The sequence below is a fragment of the Vulpes lagopus genome, chromosome 4 (assembly GCF_018345385.1).
Source record: "Vulpes lagopus strain Blue_001 chromosome 4, ASM1834538v1, whole genome shotgun sequence".
Taxonomy (NCBI): domain Eukaryota; kingdom Metazoa; phylum Chordata; class Mammalia; order Carnivora; family Canidae; genus Vulpes; species Vulpes lagopus.
In genome coordinates, this window is record NC_054827.1 from 31,944,111 (window position 1) to 31,968,204 (window position 24,094).

Consider the following 24,094-nt stretch of genomic DNA (forward strand, 5'->3'; position numbering starts at 1 on the left):
GTTTTCATGTGACCCACACATTTAACTGAATATCCTGTATTAATTTATTTGCCAAATGTTGTAACCCTAGCCCAGCTTTCTCGGATTTTGTGGGGTTTTTTGTTTTTAAGATTTTACTTACTTATTCATGAGAGACAACAGAGAGGCAGAGACATAGGTGGAGGGAGAAGCAGGCTCCCCACAGGAAGCCTGATGGCGGGACTCAATCCCAAAACCCCAGGATCACGACCTGAGCCAAAGATAGATCCTCAACCACTAGGCCACCCAGGTGTCCCTTTCTCAGATTTTTAATGGTGTCTCAAATTTCCTCTATTGGTTTGAAAGCCACTACACAAATAATATGAACTTAGAATAGGTAAGAATGTAGTTCCTGGGGTTAAACTGCCATGATACAGATCCCAGCTCTACCACTTCCTATGTATATGGTCTTTTTTTTTTTTTTTTTAAGATTCTATTTATTTATTCATGAGAGACACAGAGAGGCAGGCTCCATGCAGGGAGCTCGATGTGGGACTTGATTCCAGAACCCCAGGATCACGCCCTAGGCCAAAGGCAGGGGCTCAACTGAGCTACCCAGGTGGCCTCCTATGTATATGGTCTTAAATTATTTAACCTCTCTGAACTTCAGTTTCTTCATCTATAAAATGGGTTGAATAGATTAAATGAAATCCTTCATGTGAGGGGGTTAGCAGTGGGCCTGGCATGTATGTTTTCAGTCATTTGGGGAAACAGCCTAGAAAGCACACAGTTATTTAAGTGGGTACCACTAAGTAGGAAGTCAAAGAAATGTGATGATAAGATTTCATATTGCACAGCGCAAAGAGGGAAAAGGGAACAATATTGGAAGGCAGCCAATATGTATGGAGAATGCATACATCTATGGAAATGTCATATGTACAAATAAGCAGGTATGGTGGCCCTCTTAAAAGGAATTCCCAGTTCTGGGCTCCAATTTGGGGGGGAAAATTTTTAAGAGGAGGCTAGCAAAACATGTTAAAACCAAAATTTAAAAAGTAAAAAATAAAGCCCATAGGTTGACCCCATAAAAGGCAGAAGGGGAATTTAATGACTTTACATTTATAAAAGTTGCATAAGAGTTGGCTAGCTCTTCTCAAGCTCCTCTGAGACCAATGAAGAGGAAATTAGTTTGCAAAATAGAGTATTTTTTAAAATTTCACCTAAGATTGGCTAAAATTTGAAATCAGTAGTTGTGTGCAAATAGAAAATAAATCCAGGGATTAGCATGGATAACATTTTCTTCTCTGTCTTCAGAAATGGGGGAGATTCTATGTTGTTTGGAATGGTTTAAATGTCATTCTTTCTATATGAAAGATCAAATGATCTCTAAAGGTCTTCCCCAGGTCTCTGATTCCAGAATCTGTATTCACATTTCAAAAGCCAAATGTGAAAAAAAAACAAACAAACCAAAAGCCAAATGTGACAGTATGTTTGCTGAGCGACTGTTGTCATGGCTTCTCTACCTCAATTCATTTAAACTGGGACATGGGCATTATCTCTCTGCTTCTCTTTAGAGCCAAGTAATCAGGCAACTATAATTTTCTATTTATCTTTTTTTAATCCCCCAAAAGAATCACAGTAAACTCAGAAGGAAGCAGTTCTTAAATCCATGAATGTTTTTCTCATAATTCATGGCCTCAGATGACAGGTGAATGTTTTAAACGCTTGATGACATTTATGGTAAAAGTATAATTTTTTTATAAAATTCTTTATAAAATCTGTTCTTCTGGGTATTTGGCTTTTTAATCTCTTTCCCTCTTTGCCCTTGCAAACTGTTGGAGCAATTTGAAGATAGTACAGGTGATGAAGCGATTGTGGACCTTCATTTTTCAAGGACTAGTAGGAAAGAATGAAGTGTTAAATTAGATGATGTCCCAGAGTGTGGAAGAGAAGATTACTAAAAAACTAAGAAAAAAGTGGAATCCGATTCATTCAAAAGCATAGCTGAGAAGGAAAGACATTGAAAAATGTGAAATGAGACTAGGGTCACCTTGATCTTTTTATCTTTACTTCATTTTCTTAAGGTTATAGAAAAGCATCTTAGAAACAAATCCACCATAAAAAAAAAGCCTGTCTTACTCATGCTGGTCTCTCCCCAAGTTACCTTTACAGAGAAACGCCTCTATGTAGATATGTAGACTTAATAGATTAGCAAGGTGGAGGAACTAACATAGATTGAAACTTTGCACTTGCTTTGGGGTAGCACTCTGCTAAGTGTGTTGCACATGCTGTCTTGATTGATCACCACTGCACCTAAGAAGGGAATGACTCCATTTTATAAATGAAAAATTGAGAACTTCAGTAACTTACCCAAGATCACAGTTTAGTGAGGAATCCAAGATTCAGTGTGTGTCAATTCTATGCCACCAGTGCCCAATCTTGGCACCACTATCCTTACTAACTTGAAATTTTAAGTCACTCTTCTGATGCCTTCTTGGGAGCCACACACACTTAGAATATGGGGAATGAAAGGAGGTTGACCTTAGAAGTCAAAGAAGACAACTGACCTATTAAATGAAATCTATTAAATGAAGACCCCTGCTGATGTCATAATAACGTATCTCCTAGATTGTGGGTACGTACATCTTTTAGATCTGATGAGGTATCTATAGTTTTTAAGATGTTTTCTTAAAAACACAGGGGCACCTGTGTGGCTCAGTCAGTTAAGCGTCCAAGTCTTGATTTCGGCTCCGGTCATGCTTGATCTCAGGGTCCTGGGGTGGAGCCTTGCGTCAGGCTCTGTGCTGGGCATGGAGCCTGGTAAAGGTTCTCTCCCTCGCAACACCCCGCGTGTCCCACTTGCTCAGCTCTCTAAGAAAAAAATGTGAAGTAGCCTGTCGGTTTGTACCCGAGTTGAAAGGTGCTGGTCGGCAAGTCAGTGGTGGGAGGAGCAAAGGGAATTAGAGTGACCAGGATCGTGTGAAGAGATGTACAGAGGAAGGACTGGGTGAACGTGACATGCTTAAACTGACAGGCTCCAACTCTGCGTGAGCTCCGGGATGAGGCGGCGGGGCCGCAGGCGGCGGGGCCGCAGGCGGCGCTGACCTCTGCAGACGCGGTCCCGAACCGAGGCGGGCTGTAAGCAAGTACCATGAAGCGGTCTCCCGGGGCCGGCGGACTCCATGGGTAGAGCTGGCGACGCCCGACCTCGGCCGTTAAGCTCAAGCCCCACTTGGGTGTGGAGATTACTCAAAAATAAAATCCTTAAAAAAAAAAAAAAAACTCATTAAGTAGACCTTACTTTGGAGATACTGGGTTAAAGGTACCCATTGAAATGTTTTACTTTTATGCCCCTGTCGGGGGTGCCTTCTGTTCCGGCGCGGACCGCGACCTGGGCAGCCCTGGACTCCGGGGCCACGGGGATTAATGACCACACATCTGAACCACGCCGCCTTCCTGAGAAACAAGCGTTCTTTTCTCTCATACCGGTTCCTCCAAGACGCCTAGGAGACACTGAGAGCCGTGTCTCCCGCCCTAGCAGCCTCGAGTCCCGGTCCCCGCGCGGACGTCTCGGTTCACGGCTCTCTGACCGCCGGGGACGACGGGCACATCTGCGGGACGTCTGTAGAGACGAGGACCCCCGAATAGGCCGCGGCCTTCCGGAGGAAGCTCCCGCGGGGGCGGCGGTGGGGGCGGCTCCGGCAGCTGGACGCGGAAGGCTCCCGTCGGGGGGCGGCGCGGGGGGCGCGGAACCACTGCAGGCGGGCCTCCAGGCCCCAGACCCCCGGCGTCCTCCCCAAGATGGCCGCGCCGCGGGGCGGGGCCTGCCGCCGCGGGGCGGGGCCTGCCGCCCCGTCCCGCCCCCGCGTTGTCCGCTGTCGATTGGGTGAGCCGACTGGCTGGTGAGCGGCGATTGGGCCCCACGAGACGTGAGCGGGGCGGGACCGGAAGGCGGTCTCGGCCTGGGGGTGCGGGGGTCCCCGCGCGGGTCGGTCCCGGGGGATGTGGAGAGCTGGCAGCATGTCGGCGGAGCTGGGAGTCGGGTTCGCGCTGCGGGCCGTGAACGAGCGCGTGCAGCAGGCGGTGGCGCGGCGGCCGCGGGTGAGAATGGAGGCGCGGGGACGCTGGGCGGCCGCTTTGAGGAGGGAGGCCCCTGCGTAGGAGTGGGTCGTCACGGTGACGCAGAGCGGGTCTCCCGCAGGGACGGCGGCGCAGGTGGCGGAGCCCCCAGAAGGCTAGCGAGGGGTTTCTGGAGGTTGGCTCGGTTGGAGCTGAAGGCATCCACTACCCGAGGAAGTGACCGGCCCCCGGCATCGCGACCGCTGCCCCCCCCTCCCGTGGCGGGCTCCGCAGCCTTAGCAGACGGCCGCCGCGCGGCCCTGTGCCCCATCCACCTCCGGGACACCTACAGGAGGCCAGGTCTCCCGGGATCACGTGTGCGCAGCGCCTGACAGCTAGCAGACGCTCGTAGCGGAGAGCGGAGGCGGATTGGCCGCGCTCTGGAGACAGCGCTGCACCGGCACCTTGGCAGTGCTCCCTCGCAGGGGCGAGCTGACATCCCATCCCAGGCGGTCTGCAGGAACGCTTTCCTCCCCTTATCTCCTCTTGAAATTTCATTAGACCGAGGGCCAGTGTTTACTCCTCTCACTGTAGGTTTAAGCTCAATGGTGTGGAGTGAGACACAACTGAACAAAAAGGTCAAACTCGGAATGTCAGAACTCAGAATGCTTTCCTGGGGCGGAACACCTTTATTAGTAGAGTCTTTGCTTGGCTACGAACTAGATGTTATCTTGAATTAAGTCACTTAGCGACCCTGGCCCTGAGTTGTCTCATCTGCCATAGGCAGTAAAATAAGCTCCGACTGCTTTAAGCTCACTGCTGGCCTTAATGTTCTATGATTCTCAGGGATTCTCCAAGAGAAGCTAGGGATTTCCCTGACAAACATCACTCAGGGAGGTTCTCCCAGCAAAGCTCCTCAGGCAGGTGGGTTGTCTGTTCAGTTTTCTCTGGAAATCATCAATTCATCAACACGGTGGTAGAAATTATGACATGGTCTCATAAAGGCTGGTAATGCATCCCTGAGAAGGAAGAGGAAACGTCTTGCTAATGGCTCTGAGTCCTCATGGCCTTTGAAAATACAGTGATTCTCATAAAATTAGTCACCACAATCATAAGAAAAGGGCATTCAGGGTTTCTTCCATGTGGTGTTCAGAGACATGAAGTTATGCCTGTTTTAAGCCTGTTTACTTGTGGGTCTTTCTAAGCAGTAAAGTAATCCACATGAACGAAGGACCCACTGTGTCTGGTGTCCTTCATTCATGTCTACGGAATCACCATGAGTATATCATTGCTGCCCTCTCAAAAAAATGAGTCTCTGCTTCGTTTTATACACATGCAATAATAGAGATCTTTGGAAAAAAAGAAAAGAAAACACAGTGGTTCTGTAAAAATAGCAGAGGGTGATGGCATACATGAAAACCGAGCTGCATGAGGTGGATTTCTTAATGCGTCTGTATAGATTAGGTTGAAGCAGAATGCAGAGAAGCTCTGCTTTTTATGTAATTGTTGTAAACCCCAGGGGAGTGGGGGGGTCATCATATTGGTCTAATCCTGAGTCCAGAGTTTTTGATGTCCCTGCCTCAGTTCTGCTACTCGTTCTTGATTAGAATGAACAGTAAATTACATAGCTGCCCTACACAGACCACTTTTGAGAGTGGGGGGCAATATTAATCACTATGTCAGGACCAGAATAGGTTTCCAAAACTTAACCTTGGGGTTTTGGAAGCCAGAAATGGCATCCCCTCTAGTCAGAGAGTAGTGCCTTCCCTTCATGAAGTGCTTCTTAAACCTCCAACCATGGTATGCAAGAGCATCATCTGGAGAGTTTGTTTAAAAAGCAGATTCTCAGACTCCCAACACCAGATATTCAGATTCAGTAGGTCTGGAGTGGTACCCAGATGATGCTGATGCAGTTGGTCAAAGACCACATTTTAAGGAAATACTGCTTTTACTTACCTACCTGAAAGAGATTAGATATTAAAGTAGGTAACACACTAAATTTGGATGCTATGCATTTGAAAGGCATCTGATCAACATTATTTGATACTGGTCTCTCTCCAATATTGGAATAATGGAGCTTACCCAATGTCAAGTGAAGACCTGTGCTGATTGAGTCTATGAGATCCATCTTATAGAACTTACTGGAATAATATTCCTAAATGTTCACTCATTTGGCTCTTTCCCTCTTGGCAGGATCTTCCAGCTGTCCAGCCCCGGCTAGTAGCAGTCAGCAAAACCAAACCTGTGGAAATGGTGATTGAAGCCTACTGTCATGGCCAGCGCACTTTTGGGGAGAACTATGTAAGCCTTTTTCCAGTCTGCCTTTGGAAAAGTCATGATGGCCAGACTTCTGATTCCTTCTGTTTTTACCCCTTAGGTTCAAGAACTGCTAGAAAAAGCATCAAATCCTAAAGTAAGTGGATATCTGAATTCTTGAATTTGTATTTAATCTTAGGCCTTCAGTTGAAAGTCACACCCACTTTGGTGGTTGAGTTTTACAGCAGGGTGAACTGGCGGTAGAAATGTCCACATTCACCTTGAGCTCCAAATATTGCACAGATAGATTTTCTTTCTCTATTAAAACTAAGACGGGCAGCCCCGGTGGCCCAGTGATTTAGCACGGCCTTCAGCCCGGGGTGCGATCCTAGAGACCTGGGATCGAGTCCCACGTCGGGCTCCCTGCATAGAGCCTGCTTCTCCTTCTGCCTGAGTCTCTGCCTCTCTCTCTCTCTCTCTCTCTTTCTCTCTCTCTGTCATGAATAAATAAATAAAATTTTAAAAATCTTAAAAAAAAAAAAAAAACTAAGACTGTAGTTTTCTCTTTTGCAGCTTTTTGGATGTGGTGATTTAGGAGCTTGCTGTACTCCTGGATCCTTTTGAGATTTGAACGCTTTAATCAGTTCATCCTTTTTTTTTTTTTTTTTTTTAAAGTAGGCTCCACACCCAGTTGTGGCTTGAACTCACAACCCTGAAATCGAGAGTCATGTGCTTTACCAGTTGAGCCAGCTAGATGCCCCATAATCAGTTCATCTTTAATGGATGATACCTAAAAGATGGAGAGAAGTGATGGGAACAAGGAAGAGAAACAGAGTAGAAGCCATAGGTTTTTCTCACTTAAGAGCCTGGCTAAAGATGGTGGTAGTGGTTTCTGCATAGACATGAACAGTCAGAAGGGTGTGTGTAAGGAATTTGAGCCAGCAAGGCCTTCATAAATTCTAAGTCAAACATGGTTACCTTTTTCTCTTCAGATTCTGTCTTCGTGTCCTGAGATCAAATGGCACTTCATTGGCCACCTACAGAAACAAAATGTCAACAAATTGATGGGTAAGATAAATTTCTAAATATGAAGACAAAATCTCTTTATCATTATATTACTTATACTACTTTCTATGGAAAAGAGAACAGGTTTTAGAATAGTCCTAATTCACCTTTTGTGTTCTGGAGTTTTGGGGGAAAATAAATTTTAATTCTTAGTATAAAGTAAAACCTCATACCAACAACAGAATGAATTCACCATTGACTGGGTTGTTTATACTTGGAAACCTACCCTACGTGAAGATGCTAGGTATCATATGGTAGTCTTTCAAATGAATTATAAGGAATTGTAGCTCATAAGATTTTTCAGTTGGCCAGGGAGACATTTTTGTCCTTTTCCCTTTAAATGTAAAGCTATAGGAGTGCCTGGGTGGCTCAGTTGGTTAAGCATCTTCCTTCAGCTCAGGTCATGATACCAGGATCCTGGGATCGAGCCTCATATCGGTTCCCTGCTTAGCAGGGAGTCTGCTTCTGCCTCTCCTCATGTCTCCCCTGCCTCTCCCCCTGCTCCTGCTCTCTCGCTCTCTCAAATAAATAAACAAAATCTTTTTAAAATAGGGGGGGGAAAAGATTAGTTTACCTTAAGGGTTTTATATAAATGGAATCATAAAATATGTACTTTTATCTGTCTGACTTCTTCCACTCAGCATAATTATTTTAAGGCTCATAATATTGATTTATGTATCAGTAGTTCATTCCTTTCTGTTTACCCACTCACCTGTTGATGGACATTTGAGTTGCTTCTAATTTGGGGCTATGACAAAATTGTTATGGAGTTGAGGGGGAAAAATTGTCATGAACATCTTTATATGGACTTTTTCTTTTAAGATTTTTATTAATTTATTAATTTGAGAGAGAGCATGCGTGCTGGGGTGGGAGAAGCCAGGAGAACAGAGGGAGAGGGACAAGCAGACTCCACATTGATCTTGGAGCCTGGTGCAAGGCTTGATCTCACGACTGTGAGATCATGACCTGAGCTAGCCGACTGAGATATCCAGGCACTTCTGGACTTTTTCTTACCTTTTGGAATAAATACCTAGGAGTAGAATGGTTGAGTCACATGATAAATATATGTTTAACATTTTTTATAATTCTGATAAAATATACATAACACAAAGTTTAGCATCTTAACTATTTTTAAGTATACAGTTCAGTGGCATCAAGTACATTCACATTGTTCGCAACCATCACTACTATATCTTCTAGAACTCTTCCTCTCTCAGAACTGAAGCCCTATACCCATCATGTATGTTTAACTTTTGAAGAAACTGTCAGACTGTCCTCTAAAGTGGTTGTGCCATTGTACATTCCCACCAGCAGTGTTCAAGTTTCTCCACATCCTTGTCCACACTTAACATGGTCAATCTTTTTTAATTTTAGCCATTCTAGTAGGTATGTGCTGCTGTCCTTGCATTTCCCTAATGACTAATGATGTGGAACATCTTTTCACGTGTTTGCATCTGTTCACCTTCTTCAGTAAAGCCTCTATCAAAGTCTTGCCCATTTTCTAATTGGATTTTTTTACCTTTCAGAGAGAATTCTTTATATATTCTGGATACTAGTTCTTTATCAGATACATGCTTTGCAATTTCTGCCACCGTATTGCTTGTCTTTTCATTTTCTTAACAGTGTCTTTTGAAGAGCAGAAGTTTTTAATTTGATGCAGTCCAATTTATCAATTTAGATTTTCATAGACTGTGCTTTCTATGTTGTGTCTAAAACATATTTTCCTATGGTTCAAGTGACACAGATTTTCTCCTAGCAATTTTTTATAGTGTTTGGTCTTATATTAGGCATATATTATTCACTCTGAGTTAATTTTTGTATATGGTTCAAGGTATGATTCTAAGTTGTTTTTGTTCTTTAATATCTCATTGTTCCAATACTACTTGTTGGGCAGTCTGTCCTTTCTCCATTGCATTCCTCTGTACCTTTATCAAAAATCAGTTATCCATGGGTTTATTTCAAGACTATTTACTTGATCCACTGTTCTGTTTATCTTTTATACTAGTAGCATGCTATTTTGATTTACTGGAGCTTTATAATAATTCTTAAAAATCAGTAGTGTTGGGGCAGCCCGGGTGGCTCAGCGGTTTAGTGCCGCCTTTAGCCCAGGGCGTGGTCCTGGAGGCCCCGGGGTCGAGTCCTGCATCGGGCTCCTTGCGTGGAGCCTGCTTCTCCTTCTGCCTGTGTCTCTGCCTTTCTCTGTGTGTGTGTCTCTCATGAATAAATAAATTAAATCTTTAAAAAAAAAAAAATCAGTAGTGTTAGTCCCCAACTTTGTTCTTCTTTTTCAAAGTCCTTTTAGCTATTCTAGATCCTCTGCATTTCCATATAAACCAATTTATCAGTTTCTACCAAAACAAAACAAAAATCCTGCTAGGTATTTGATTAGAATTGTATTGAAACCATAGGTCAATTTGGAGAACATTGGCATAGTAAAAATACTGAATCTCCCAACGCATTAATAAGGTATAGTTTAGTATTTATTTTGGTCTCCTTTAATTTCTCACAGTAATATTTTGTAGTTTTCATTGTGCAGGATTTTCTCATCTTTTGTCTGATTTATATCTAACTTTTTCTTATGTTGATGCTATCTGCTGATACTATTATTGAGCTGTTACTTCAATTTCTAATTGTTACTAATATATAATAGTTGATTTTTGTATGTTTTTTGTATATTTTGTATATTCATCTATCCTGCAACTTTATTAAACTCATGCTAGTAGTTCTACTTATTCTAGTAGTTTCTTGTTAGTTTTTTAAGTTCTACTTATTCCAGTAGTTTAGAGGGGTTTTTTTTTTTTTTTTTTTTTGCAGATTTCATATAATTTTCTACATAGACAATTATGTTACCTGTGAACAATTCACTTCTTCCTTTCCAATCTGGATGCCTTTTATTTCTTTTTCTTGCCTTATTATACTAGCTAATACCTCCAATACAATATTGAATAGAATTGCTAAGAGTGTGCATGCATGTTTTTCTTGGTGTCCTTTATCAGAAGGAGGAATTTCCCTTCTGTACTAGTTTGCTGAGGATCAACCTAGTTTGATAAATCAAGAATCAGTGTTAGATTTTGTCAAATGCTTTTGCTGTATACATTAAAATAATCCTACAGTTTTTCTTTTTCAGTTTATTAACATGTTGAATTACATTTATTGAGTTTCAAATGTTAAACCTTGCCTATGAATAAACTCATTTGGTCAGGCAGTAGTATCCTTTTACTATAATGTTGCATTTGATTTGTCAAGTTTTGCTTAGAATGTTTGCATCTACATTCATAAGGGACATTGGTCTTTCACTTTCTTGTAATATCTTTTTTTTAGGTTTGATAACAGAATAATGCTGGCCTCATAGAATGAACTGGAAAGTATTCCCAACTCTTCAGCCTTTTGAATGAATTTATGTGGAATTGGTATTCTCTTCCTTAACTACATGGTAGAATTTACCACTGAGGCCTGGAATTGCTTTGTAGGAGGGTTTTTAACTATAATTTAAATTTTATTGATAGATTATTTACATAATCTGTTTTTTCTTGGGTGAGCTTTGTTACTTTATGTTTTGCAAGAGTTTGCCCAATTCATCTAAAGCAATGAACTTATGAGCATTCAGTTGTTTGTAATATCCCTTTATTATCCTTTTAATATCTGTAGAATCTGTAGTGATGTCAACTCATTCCTGATGTTGGTAATTTGCTTCTTCTCTTTTTTCCCTAATCCATCTGGCTGAAGGTTTATCAATTTTATCAGTCTTTTCAAAGAACTAGGTTTAGTTTCACTAATTGTTCTCTCTTGTTTTATTAGTATAATATGTTTTATAAACAAAAATAATGATGTATTATAGGATTTATAGCATATGAAAAAGTAAAATGCATTGAAACAATGGCATACAAAATGGAAAGTAAGAAACAGAAGTATGCTATTATAAGGTTCTTAAGCTACATATGAAGAAGAATGACACCATTTTAAGTAGACTGTGTATGAGTTTAGCTTTAAAGCAACCAATAAAATAAAATTAAAAAAATTAAAAAATAAAGCAACCGATAAGCTAACCTGGCTGGCTCAGTCAGTAGAGCATACAACTTGATCTTAGGGTCATGAGTTCAAGGCCTATATTGGGCATAGAGCTTACTTAAAAAATTAAATAGGAAAAAAAAAATTAAATAGAATAAAGCAACCAATAAAAATGACACAATGAAAAAAAATGACACAATGGAGTTAGAGCTAATAAGTCAGCAAAGAAGATAAAGTGGAGTAATAAAAATATGTGAAATTGTGGTTTGATTTGCATTTCCCTAATGACAAATGAAGTTGAGCATCTTTTCATGTGTTTATTGGCCATTTGTACATCTTTGGAGAAATGTCTATTCAAATCCTTTGTGTGTGCTTTTAATTGAGCCTTTTTATTGTTTAATTGTAAAAGTTCTCTATATAGCGTAGGTACCAGTCCTTTATGACGTATATGATTTGCAAATATTTTCTCCCATTCTGTGGGTTATCTGTTTACTTTCTCCATGGTATCATTTGTAGCTCAGAAATTTTTCATTTTAATGTAATCTCCAATTTATCTCTTCTTTCTTTTGTGGCATATGCTTTTGGTGCTATAGCTAAGAAATCCAAGGTCACAAAGAATTTTTTTTAAGTAATCTCTGTGCCCAATGTGGAGCTTGAACTCACAACCTTGAGATCAAGAGTCAGATGCTCTACTTACTGAACCAGCCAGATGTCCCCAAGGTCACAAATATTTACTCCTGTTTTTTGTAAGAGTTTTAGAGTATTAAATCTCACCTTTGGGTCTGAGTTAATTTTTATGTGTAGCCTAAGGAAGAGGGAGATGCAACTTCATTCTTTTTCATTGAACTTTTTTTTGCACATTCACCTTATTTTTTAGAGATATTTTTACTGACTATAGAATTCTACCTTGACAGTTTTGTCTTTCAGTACTTTAAAAATATTGCTCCACTGTCTCACTTAACACTGTTTCCAGTGAGAAATATGCTGTCATCCTATCTTTGTTTCTCTGTATATATCATGTTTTTTTTTTCTCTTGCTACTTAAGATTTTTCTCATTATCACTGGTTTTGAGTGATTTGATTATGATGTGCCTTGGCATAATTTTTTTCACGTTTCTTGTACTTGGGGGTTCATTGAGCTTCTTGGATCTGGTATTTGCAGTTCTAATCAAGTTTAGAATTTTTTCAACTATTGTTTCTTCACATATATTTTATGCCCCCCACTTCTCTTCTCCTTTGGGACTCCAATTACATATTAATCTGCTTGAGATGATTCCACAGCCCACTGATGCTCTTTTAATTTTTATGATTTATTTTCCCCTCTCTGTGTTTAACTTTGGGTAATTTCTTCAAGGTAACTAAGCTTTTCTTTAGCATTATCTAATTTGCCATTAATCCCATTGGTGGATTTTTCATCTCCTACTATGTTATAGTTTTCATACTTAGAAGTTTAGTTTGAGTCTTTTTTTATATCCTCTATTTCTCTATAATTTTTAATAATTTTTAATATATGGATAGTTATAACTTTTAATGTGCTATCTACTGATTCTATTATTTTTGACAGTCTGGAGTAGTTTAACCGTCATTATGTATCGTATTTTCCTGCTTCTTTGCCTGATCTCTCTTTTTTTTTTGGACAGCCAAACATTGTGAATTTTCTTGTTGGGAGCTGGTCATTTTCATATTCCTATAAACATTTTTGAGCTTTGTTTGGAACACAGTTATTGGGAACAGTGTGATCTTTTTAGGTCTTGCTTTTAAGATTAGTTGGTGTGACTGCAGCAGAGCTCAGTCTAGGGTTAATAATTCCCCATTACTGAGACAAGACCCTCTGTATACTCTACCCCCAGTACCCCATGAATCTTGAGCATTCCAGCCTATCTGGTGGGAATCAGCACTAGTCCATGCCCTCCATGAACATCAGGCACTGTTTCTTCTTTTTTTTTTTTTTTTTTTTTTTAAGATTTTATTTATTCATGAGAGATACCCACAGAGAGAGAGAGAGAGGCAGAGACACAGGCAGAGGGAGAAGAAGCAGGCTCCATTACAGGGACTCGATCCCGGGACCCCAGGATCACACCCTGGGCCAAAGGCAGTCACTAAACTGCTGAGCCACCCAGGGATCCCCGGCACTGTTTCTTCTAATCCTTTCAAATATTTCTATACTCAACCATGGCTGATTTCCTCCATACCCAGCTGAGTTCTGGAGGGGAGCCCTTCACAAATCACCAGTGATCTCTCTGTGTGCAGCTGTCTCTTCTCCTAAATTCTGCCCTGTGAACTCTAGCTACTTTCCAGATTCTCAGTCATGTCCTCAACTCAGGGTCCATGCTCTTCCTGTGCTCCCCTTCCCTGCACCACATTCTAAAAACTCTAAGCAGTAACCTGGGGCAATTGGGCTCACTTTATTTGTTTCTCATCCCTCAGAGGTCACTGTCTTCCATACCCATTTCTTGTAAACCATGGTTTCATGTGTTTTGTCCATTTGGTTGTTCAGGTAGGGTAAATCTGACCCCTGAATTTGTCGGGAAGCAGAAGTCTACTATATTATTATTAAAAGCTGTTTCAAGGGACACCTGGGTGGCTCAATGGTTGAGCATCTGCCTTTGGCTCAGGGCATGATCATGAAGTCCCGGGATCAAGTCCCCTATTGTGCTCCCTTCATGGAACCTGCTTCTCCCTCTGCATAGATCTCTGCCTCTCTCTGTGTGTCTCCCATGAATAAATAGATAAAATCTTTTTTAACTGAAATAAAATAAAAGCTGTTTCATATCAGATATGGGGGAAGTAGGAAGCCTATATGTACTTAATAAATGGCAACAAGACAATCAGCTTTTTATTAAAGAAATAATTAAGGATCCCTGGGTGGCGCAGCGGTTTGGCGCCTGCCTTTGGCCCAGGGCGCGATCCTAGAGACCCGGGATCGAATCCCACATCAGGCTCCCGGTGCATGGAGCCTGCTTCTCCCTCTGCCTGTGTCTCTGCCTCTCTCTCTCTCTCTGTGACTATCATAAATAAATAAATATTTAAAAAATATATATAAAAAAAAAAAAGAAATAATTAAATTAGAATCCCTTCCTCAGTGTAAATTCTAGCTAAATTAAAGAATCTTAACTTGAATATCAAAACTATAAAAGTATTAGAAGAAAATATAGAAAATATGTTTATTTTTTCAGACTGATGAAAGGCCTTTCTAAATAAAATAAAATCTGGAAGCCATAAAAGAAACAATTAGCACATTTGCTTACAAAAATTAAAGCTTTCTATAAGTCATAGCAAAAGAGAAGCACAGATTGGTAGTTAATACTTTTTAAAAGGAGAAGAATGTCCATAATGCATAAAGAACCATATGTATTTTTTTAATCTATAAGAAAAACAGGGAAAAACTAAGAATAGGCCATTTATAAGGATAAAATATACAGCCAGTAATCAAATGAAAAATGCTTACCTTTAATAAAAGAAATGCAAAATACAATAATAAGTTCTACTTTTCACCAAACAGGTTTGCAAAAAATTAAAAGGCTGCTAATATCCAGTGTTTTGAGAGCATGAGTAAATGAGCACTCCACATTTTGCCAGGAAGATTCTAAAGTGATAGGGCGTTTTTGGATTTCTAGTATCTAACACAGTTTTAATTGTACTTCCTCTATAATCATTTCAATTCTTGCTGTCCTATAGCAACTTGTATATGTGCACAGAGATCTGTGTCTAAGCTTTGGTTTTGTAGTAAAAAAGAAAAAATGTCTATTAATAAGAACAATGGTAAGTAAATTGTGATCATCTATTCTGTGGAATGTTGCAGTTGTTGAAGTACCAGTGGATTTATGGTACTGATGTAAAAAAAAAAATCTCTAACATAACATGTATTGCTAACTGGAAGCAAGCAACCCATAAAACATTTACTGTGAGCAAGGCTGGCTCAGTCGGTAGGAGCACACGACTCTTGATCTCAGGGTTATAAAAGTTCAAGCCCCACGTTGGATGTAGATCTAAGATCTTAATAAGATATTCAGGGGAAAAAAATTTAGTATGATCCAATTTGTATGTTATTTCAAAAATTACCAGGAAATTATATATCTGGGATGTGTGTGTATTTGATTGGGTGGAAATACACTAAAATAGATCTGGAAAAATCCTTATCCCAACAGTAATAGTGGGAATTTCTAGGGTCAGAGGCTTTGAGTTTTTATTGCATGTTGCTTTTTTTTTTTTTTTTTTTTTTTTTTACACCAAGCACATCTACTCTTGTCTCTTTAAAAACGTTTTTATTTTTTTTATTTTTATTTTTTTTCGTTTTTATTTTTTTAAGTGAAGTAGTCTGAGCTCAAATTCAGCATTAAGAATATGAGTCATGGATCACGTGGGTGGCTCAATTATTTAAACAGCTCAGGTCATGATCTCAGGATCCTGGGATGAAGCCCCTGGGTCAGACTCCCTGCTCAATGGGAAGTCTGCTTTCCCTCTCCCTCCAACCCCCCCCCCAATAAATAAATAAAATCTTTTTAAAAATATGGAGTCAGTTTACCATTGTTTAAATCACAGCTCTAATATCTGTTAGTTTTGTAAACTTGAATAAACTTTAGCCTTCCTGAGCCTCAGTTTCCCCATTGGTAAGATGGAGGTAAAAATAGTGCTTCATGAACCATGGTAAAGATTAAAAAGCAATAATATATGTACAGGGGTTAGCAAATTGCCTGGGGCATCTCAGTGATCAGAGCAGGCTGCTGATGTTGCCGCTTCTGTCTTCATTATCATGTATCTCAAGCAAGACACACTTCATGTCACATGCATCTTTGGAAAAGGAGATGGTTTCACTGACATCAGCGGCTCCTGTAGCTGTCAATGTTTAGGTCATTCCAATGTCCTTATTGAATAAGAGCACCCCCATTCCACAGTTTCAGAACATGGCGTTATCATGCCAGGGAAGCACTTTGGCCTCCACTGGTTATCCTTCCTTTTTTGTCACTTGCCCCGGCTCTCACAGTGTGAACTGAGATTTGGTCCCATCAAGCATGTTCTTAGGAATCTCCACAATTACCAGCCTTTTGAAGCCCAGGGGTGCGTGTGCCGCCTGGTTGCAGTATGTCAGCCTCTGTCTCTCCAGTTGGTCCTTTCTGATGAGACAGCAGCGGGCCCACATTGGAACCGACATCTAGTGAAACTGTCACATAAGTCTCAGCAGGACTGAGACTTAACTGTCTTGTTCTTTTTCTGGGAAATTGTTCTCCCAGCCACCAAGTCAAAGACTGGTTGTGTGTTTCTAGCTGCTAGTAGGGTGAGTGAAGAATTACCTTGCCTCTTTTTCATTACAGCCGTCCCCAATCTCTTCATGCTGGAAACAGTGGATTCTGTGAAGTTGGCAGACAAAGTGAACAGTTCGTGGCAGAAAAAAGGTTCTCCCGAAAGGTTAAAGGTTATGGTCCAGGTTAACACCAGCGGAGAGCAGAGTAAGTGAGCAGACCTGAACTGTAGATTTTTCTTCCCGTAGGATGGTTGAAGGTCAGAAAGAATGACAAGCCTGAGTATGTGATAGCTAAGGTTCTAGAAGGAAATCACAGGCCTTTAAGAAAACTGTTTCCTGTAGAATCTAGATGGCACAGTGACGTCTAAGCCAGTCCACATATAATTCTTTCATATATCGTGGTTTCTTAATTCTTAATTTTTTGGTGGCCCAGAATAGGACGAGCCAGGAAGGGGACTGTGACTTAGATCTGAAAATTCCCAAAAGTCCATCACTCCTAAAAGAGATGGCAGAGTTACACATGTAATACTCAGGTGTTGAAATCAGACCTCAGGTTTGAGCTCCAGCACTTTCCAGCATTGTAACCTTGGGCAAGTTACCTAACTCTCTCTACCTCAGTTTCCTTGGCGGACAGTGATAGTCATAACAGTGCCTACATTAGAGGGTGTCAGGAGGATTGAAAGTGGTAATGTGGGTAGAGCTGTTGGCAGAGAACCCTGCACAGCTTACTTGCTAGCACTTGTTAAGAGTATTTACAGGTCAATCATTCGCTTACGACCAGCAGAGCACCAGTATTCACCATACTGTAACATGAAGGAACATGGTGCACACTGTTTTCCAGATAGGCCCTCAGGCCAGGTTTCCTGGGTTCAAATCCCAGTTGTGCAGTTTCCAGTGGTGTGACCTTGGACAAGGTACTGAGCCTCCCTGTGCCTCAGTTTCCTCATCTTTAGAATGGAGAGAGTACTTACCTCATGGTTATTGTATTAAGTGAAAAGCTGTTAGGACTTGGCACATGTGCCTGACATATAAGTGTTCTGTAAATTTTAACAATTATCATTGTTTGTACGTGCACCTAGATTATATATTATGTTGTCAGCATAGGTACATCTGAAATTGGCTGCAGGTCAAGTCTGTGACATCATTTCTTGATAATTAGCTGTAATCTACTATAATTAAAGATTAAAGTGGATGTTCATAGCCTGTCCATTTGAAAAATGAGGGAAAGAGAACATCAGTATTCCTTATAACTGCATAACAATAACATCATTTGCTGCAAATTCCTCCTCCAGTTATTAATTAGCAAGTTCCATTACATTTTGCAAATGCATAGTGAAAACTGTGTGATATATGCTTCATTTTAAAACATTTACAGTGGGGATCCCTGGGTGGCTCAGCAGTGTAGTGCCTGCCTTCAGCCCAGGGTGTGATCCTGGCGTGCCACGATCGAGACCCACATCAGGCTCCCTGCATAGAGCCTGTTTCTCCCTCTGCTTGTGTCTCTGCCTCTCTCTTTCTATGTCTCTCATGAATAAATAAATTAAATCTTAAAAAATAAAACATTTACAGTTGTAATAAATTAATGAAATCAGAGCTAGGAAAAGAATCCTCCAATGAATCTGGCATTTTGGCTACATGAGTCTTCTTGGAGTCCCAAGAAAAAGCAATGCTTTTTCAGCTCCAGCTGTTCTCAGCTCAGATCACTGAGATTCAGATGATCATTACTTAGAACCTGACCAGAAGGGAAGCAACATAGACAAAGACTTCAAAAATAAAGTTACTCTGTAGGACTTGATATGTTTTTTTCCAAAAACGTATCTCTTGCCCGAAAGTCACCTTCTTTGTTATCAGGATGGGATGAAAGTGAAGCCTTCCTCTGGCCAGGTCAAACAGTTTGGTACAAGTGTCTTCTGTTCCTTTTTGTGAAGGTAAACATGGCCTTCTGCCTTCAGAGACAGTATCCATGGTGGAACATATAAATGCCAAGTGCCCCAGCCTGGAATTTGTGGGGCTGATGACCATAGGAAGCTTTGGACATGATCTCAGTCAAGGACCAAATCCGGACTTCCAGGTACTGGGGTCCGAGGGTGGGAGGGATTGCTCATGCACTAAGGAAGCATCTTAGCGAAATGCTTTTGCAGGACTGGCTGTTGTAATAAACTTCAGAGACACCCCAGATATTGCCTGTCTGGGGTTATAACCCTCTTCTGAACTCTTCTCATAAGGAAAGGAGAAAATAGATTTCCAGAACCCTACAGACCTTTCTCAGCCCCACTTGAACCTGGTTAAAACACAGTCTTCAGAGAAAATGAGTTTTTTTCTTCATTTCCATCGGCTGATCATTTTTTGATTTTTTTTTTTTTTAAAGTAGAACCATGTACTCAAAAACTCTTTGGATAACTTCTGGAAACTTTGGCAGGCCTTGAAACCAATGAGGAATCAGTAACCTTCGGCAGAGATGTTCAGATTCAGCCACTTTAAAGATCCTTAGAGAAGGCAGGAATAAAATAAATGTCACGCTTGTCTGTCAGGTGTTACTCTCCCTCCGAGAGGAGCTGTGTAAAAAGCTGAGTGTCCCTCCTGAGCAGGTGGAGCTGAGCATGGGCATGTCCATGGACTTCCAGCATGCAGTAAGTGTCCTCCCAGGTGCCTTTATTTGCCTCGAGGGGAGGGTCCCAAAGGCCACAGCAGAAAGTGGGTTTACCAAAAAAAACTTTGAAACACCTCATCATAGCAATAGGGCTGTTGCTGTCAACTGTTCCAACATCCCCCACTCCCTGCTTTTCTGAAATGAAATGTGTGGAAATTATAGCCTGACACATAACTTTTTAAAACTCAATATCATTCCATAAGTGGATTCTAAAGAAATAAGAAGGGGTGCCTGGCTGGCCTGCTCAGTAGAGCATGTGATTCTCGATCTCAGGGTCGGGACGTCAAGCCCCATGGTGGGTGTAGAGATTACCTAAAAAGAAAGGGGGGGATTAAACTATAATATTTTTAAGTTTATCTATTTTTAAGTAATCTTTACACCCACCATGGGGCTTGACCTCATGACCCCAAGATCAAGAGTCACATGCTCTATCCACTAGGCCAGCGAGGCAGCCCTTAACTATAATTTTTTGAAAAGGCAGTGCACTGTGTAATGTTTGGGCATGGATATGTGAGTGTCATAATGATGAAGTCTGAAGTTAATCTTATGGGTAGCTTCACTATGAGTGCAATGGCTATAACTATATACTGATAAAGGCATGCTGCTTTGGCACCTCAAATATATGTTTTTCAGGACTAGTAAATAACTTGATAAGTGCTAAAAGAAAGTATAAACTTCACTCTGTGTATCCAGTAGTTGCACTCTTGGGAAATCACATATATGAGAACAGTGCAAAAATACTTTGTGTTTATAAGTAAAATGGAATTAGATCCCGTGCTCAAACAATCAAGAGAAGGTTTTTTCACCTGCCTAACCCTGGAACATTAGAAAGGGATGTGGGCTGTAAGATGCAGTGTGACATCTAACATCCCCGGCCCCAACTAAATGGCATTCATATTCCCTAATCACGGTGACAGCCAAGGAAATGCTTATTTCTCAAACACACCCAAGACGTAGGATGACCCCAAGGTTAACCACTGCCCCGTGACCCTCTTCTGCTCCGTTATCGTTTTTCATGGAAGAATGAGAGGCACAGCTTCAGCGTTGGCTGCATTATTTTAAACTCAGGCCTTGATGCTTTCTCTTCTTTCCCACAGATTGAAGTAGGATCTACAAATGTCCGAGTAGGAAGCACCATTTTTGGAGAGCGAGATTACTCCAAGAAACCTCCCTTAGACAAGTCCGCTGCAGACCTGAAGACCCCAGTGGAAGTGGCGCAGGCACACTGAGCCCAGCACAAACAGCTGTGGCTCCCATCCCGTGGGCCCATCCAGGAAGACTAACTATGCACTCACCTGGAATTACATTTTGATGTCCCCTGTGTTACAGCACAGCAACACTCTCCTTGTAACCTGGAGAGAGTGTGCTGATGACCGTGTGTATTGACAGGAACCATCTGTACTTAGGATCTGGCGTAACAAGCTCACTGCAGATAGTAGTTTTGGATTGGATTTGAGAAATCCTGACATTTCCACAGAACAGATATCAGTAGCCAGCCATCGAGTTCAGTTTTGAATCCTGCCCAGGAACACCAACCAATCCTTGAATGCCTTTCCCAGATTAAAATGTGGCCACTGATGCCTGTAATCACCAAAGTGAGAGGGATTCGCATTTTTCATCCCCCTTAATAGAAAATTTTCTCCTACAAACCCCTCCTGAGTAATCGTCTTTGTTGCTGTGGAGCGAAGTGATTGCTGGCCCCAGTTCCACCACCCCCCACTCCTCCCCGCCAGTAAATATTGTCTCTACTCTGGAATGACAGTACAGGTACCCCTCCAAACCCAAATCATTGCAGATAAGAGTTTATGGCATTGGCCACCTTGTGGTGTTGATCCTGAAAATCACAGGGGTAACATAAATGGGCTTGGGCCTTTCTCACATCCTCCTGAAGAGACAGGACTCTGAGCTTTTTCTCAGTGACAGGAAGTCAAGGCTGTGATTTCTTCACCATAATCCTTTTAATGGTGATTTCTCATCAAAGACCAGTGAATCTCCTAGCTCCCCAGAAATTGCTTCAAGGCTAGTTCAGGTTTGCAATTTCGACAAGGCCTGGCTTTGAGGTTCTCATCCCTGCGACCCTTCCCCAGGCACATCTATAACCTCCCCTCCCCTGCTACATTGATAAGCCAAAATTTTGTAACTTCTTGATTGTTAATAAAGTAGCAAGATACTCGAAAACCAGAAAGCACAATCCTCAGATTCATAACAGATGACTTCAGTCTGTTGTTTAGTTCCTAGATATCTTTTTCCTTATTTATTTAAGCCCCAGTCTTTAATTTCATGAAACAACTTTCAGAACCTGCTGCTGCTGCTGAATGTAATTTTGTAAAACTTAAAACAGTTCAGTCAGAACTCTAACATGATGTTCCAGAGTATATTAAATAAAAATGTGAATTTGAATTATACCATCTGTGCCAATTATAAAGCAATTAAAAGATTTATTTTCTAAGACCTGGTGTAATGAGTGAGTCTAACAGGAACAGGGTATTGGAGCCAACACGTAGCAGCTGTGCCTGTCACTTGACACCGTGCCATCCGAGCTTTAGAGGAAGACTTCCCTTGGGTCATAGATGCAGCCAAAGGCACACCGTGGATGAGAGAGGAATTCTGAACTTCTAAAAGCAAGAAAATGAAATGTCCATATTTTAGCAATTAAAAGGAAGGTTCCCTCTTGCTGCAAGAACCTCTATTTTAAACGGCCCCTAGGTGGCGGCATTGGTTAGCCTGTGGGGCCAGATTTCCTGGGAGGGGTCCCTCACCCTGAGTCTCAGTCCTTCAGTGGGCAGGAAAGGAGGCCAAAGAGAACACGATTTTTCCAAGTGATAGGACTGCCTCTTGCAAAGACACTAGGTTCCCCCAGATACCACATTTCTCTGCTAACTGGACCAGGGGTCCGAGGGTGGCTGCAGAACACTTTGGGAGAGGTGAACTGGTCTAAGCTTTTGTTTTCTTTTAAAGATTGTTAGCTTTTTTTTTTTTTAAAGATTTATTTATTTATTCAGAGTGAGGCAGAGACACAGGCAGAGGGAGAAGCAGGCTCCATGCAGAGAGCCTGACGTGGGACTCTATCCTCGGTCTCCAGGATCACACCCCCGGCTGCAGGTGTCGCTAAACCGCTGCGCCACCAGGGCTGCCCTGGTCTATGCTTTTTAATAAAGAACTCTCTGGATTGTGCCTAGAGATTGGGAACAATGAAGGAGGCAAGCCAGGGGAGGGTGAATCAAACCCAGATAAGGAAAGGAAACCAAAGTAGGTCTGTCCAGTATACCCACAGCGGGCATGGGCCTTTGGCAGAGAGAAAAGCGAGCAAAATTATGACTTTGATTTGTTATATGGGAGAGGCAGCAGGTCCGAATACTCCCACGTTTTCATCAGATGTGATAGCATCCACATCAAGTTCCCTGAGTCACAGAAGCGGCTATCTGGGGCAGACCCACCATGTGGCCTAGCATTCTCTGGGCCCTTCCCATCGCAGCCTGGGCCCTTGCCTGCCCGGTGCCAGCCTGTCATCCTTAGAAGGGTCAGATGCTCAAAGGCTCCCAGTGATCCAGCAACGCTTTGTCTTTGCAAATTTCCTCATAGATTCCAACTGTTGCATCTCTTAATTACTAAAAACATACACTGCCCCTTCCTTGCCTTTTTTAAACGTTACCAGCCCATTAAGCACTCTCCCCTATATTGTCTCATTTTGCCCCCACAAAAATTGGTAGGGTGATTTTGGCAACATGGTGGTGTCCCTTTGTAGACAGGGCACTGAGTCCCAGAGACGGTTCTGTGCTCCTTTTCTGAGGTCAGAGTGGGTTCATGGCAGAGCGAGAAATAAACTCAAGGCTCTTGACTCCTAGTCCAGAGCTTCACTGCCCCACACTGGTATGTTCTGTTGTCTCGGGATTGTAATAATTGGTAGGTGGCACATTCTTAGATTTATAGGTTTAAGTTAAGAGAAACGTATTACCGTAAAAGAACTGTATGTTTTTAGTCTATTGTAATTGTTGAGAACTGACACATCTTTAATGCAGAACAAACTCTGAAACCGCAAGCAGTGGGGATGAGCAGGGAGGAGAGAATTAAACCCAGCCTGGGTGGATTAACCTCTCCTCCTGTCATCCTGGTTCCCTAACACACTCATCCCTCCCCCAGATTCAAACTACCCCACGGGCTGAGCGGTGAAGCCCAGATCATGCAGAGTTGCGCCCTTCCTCCCCCCACCCACCCCCAGAGCCAGGCTGGCAGGGGATTCTGTTCCCCACTGCTACACAGGAGAAATGAGGTCACACAGGACATCCTTAACACCCAAGACACCTCTGTCCTTTTGAAAAGAAGTGGCCCTGTGCTTTCCACCAAAGCTCTGGACGGGAAGGACTCACCCGCCAATTCCTGAAGGCCTTGATAAGGTGGCCTTGACAGCGCTGCAGTTGGAACCGATCTGCTCTGGGACCTGCGACCGTCTTTACCATGAAATCAGTTGAATGCTATTACATCAGCCTGATGACTGAGGGCAAAAGAATCCAAACTGTCCACCAAGAAGCTTCGCTAATCTGCCCTCTCCCCTCAAGAGGCACCTAGGTAAAGAAAGTGTTCCCTTTACACACGGTCTGCATCACCGTGCATGCGTGGTGGCTGTGGGGGTGGGTGGGTGGCTATCCACAGAGTTGGGGGTCCCTGATCTTCAGCTCCTCCCCTAACATCCCTTGAGGTGTCCAAGGGACCCCAGAGCGAACACTCTTTTCCCTGAAAGTCCAGCACAGATAAGCTGAAATGGAATATGCTAGGGACAAAGGGGAAGGGTCTTTTGGCACCTTTCTTGTATTTAAAAGCAGTTTTCTGCTCTCAAAGGAGCAGAAGCCACCTCTTGAG

General features: G+C 42.0%; 1 protein-coding gene across 1 annotated transcript; it reads left to right on the forward strand.

The window, feature by feature from the left end:
• Positions 1-3,901: 3,901 nt before the first annotated feature.
• Positions 3,902-21,686, forward strand: LOC121489258 (pyridoxal phosphate binding protein). The gene is made up of 8 exons (XM_041752046.1): positions 3,902-4,059; positions 6,211-6,318; positions 6,395-6,430; positions 7,266-7,341; positions 16,658-16,792; positions 18,516-18,658; positions 19,119-19,217; positions 20,335-21,686. Exons 1-8 carry the CDS (start codon positions 3,961-3,963, stop codon positions 20,464-20,466), a joined length of 828 nt encoding a protein of 275 aa, XP_041607980.1. The 5' UTR covers positions 3,902-3,960; the 3' UTR covers positions 20,467-21,686.
• Positions 21,687-24,094: the final 2,408 nt, after the last annotated feature.

Excerpts from the sequence above, each read along its gene's own strand:
- LOC121489258 (XM_041752046.1), top strand. The coding sequence starts at position 3,961 with ATGTGGAGAGCTGGCAGCATGTCGGCGGAGCTGGGAGTCGGGTTCGCG. Across the intron at positions 6,319-6,394 it reads GCACTTTTGGGGAGAACTAT|GTTCAAGAACTGCTAGAAAA; the intron begins GTAAGCCTTTTT and ends TTTACCCCTTAG. Across the intron at positions 6,431-7,265 it reads AAAAAGCATCAAATCCTAAA|ATTCTGTCTTCGTGTCCTGA; the intron begins GTAAGTGGATAT and ends TTTTCTCTTCAG.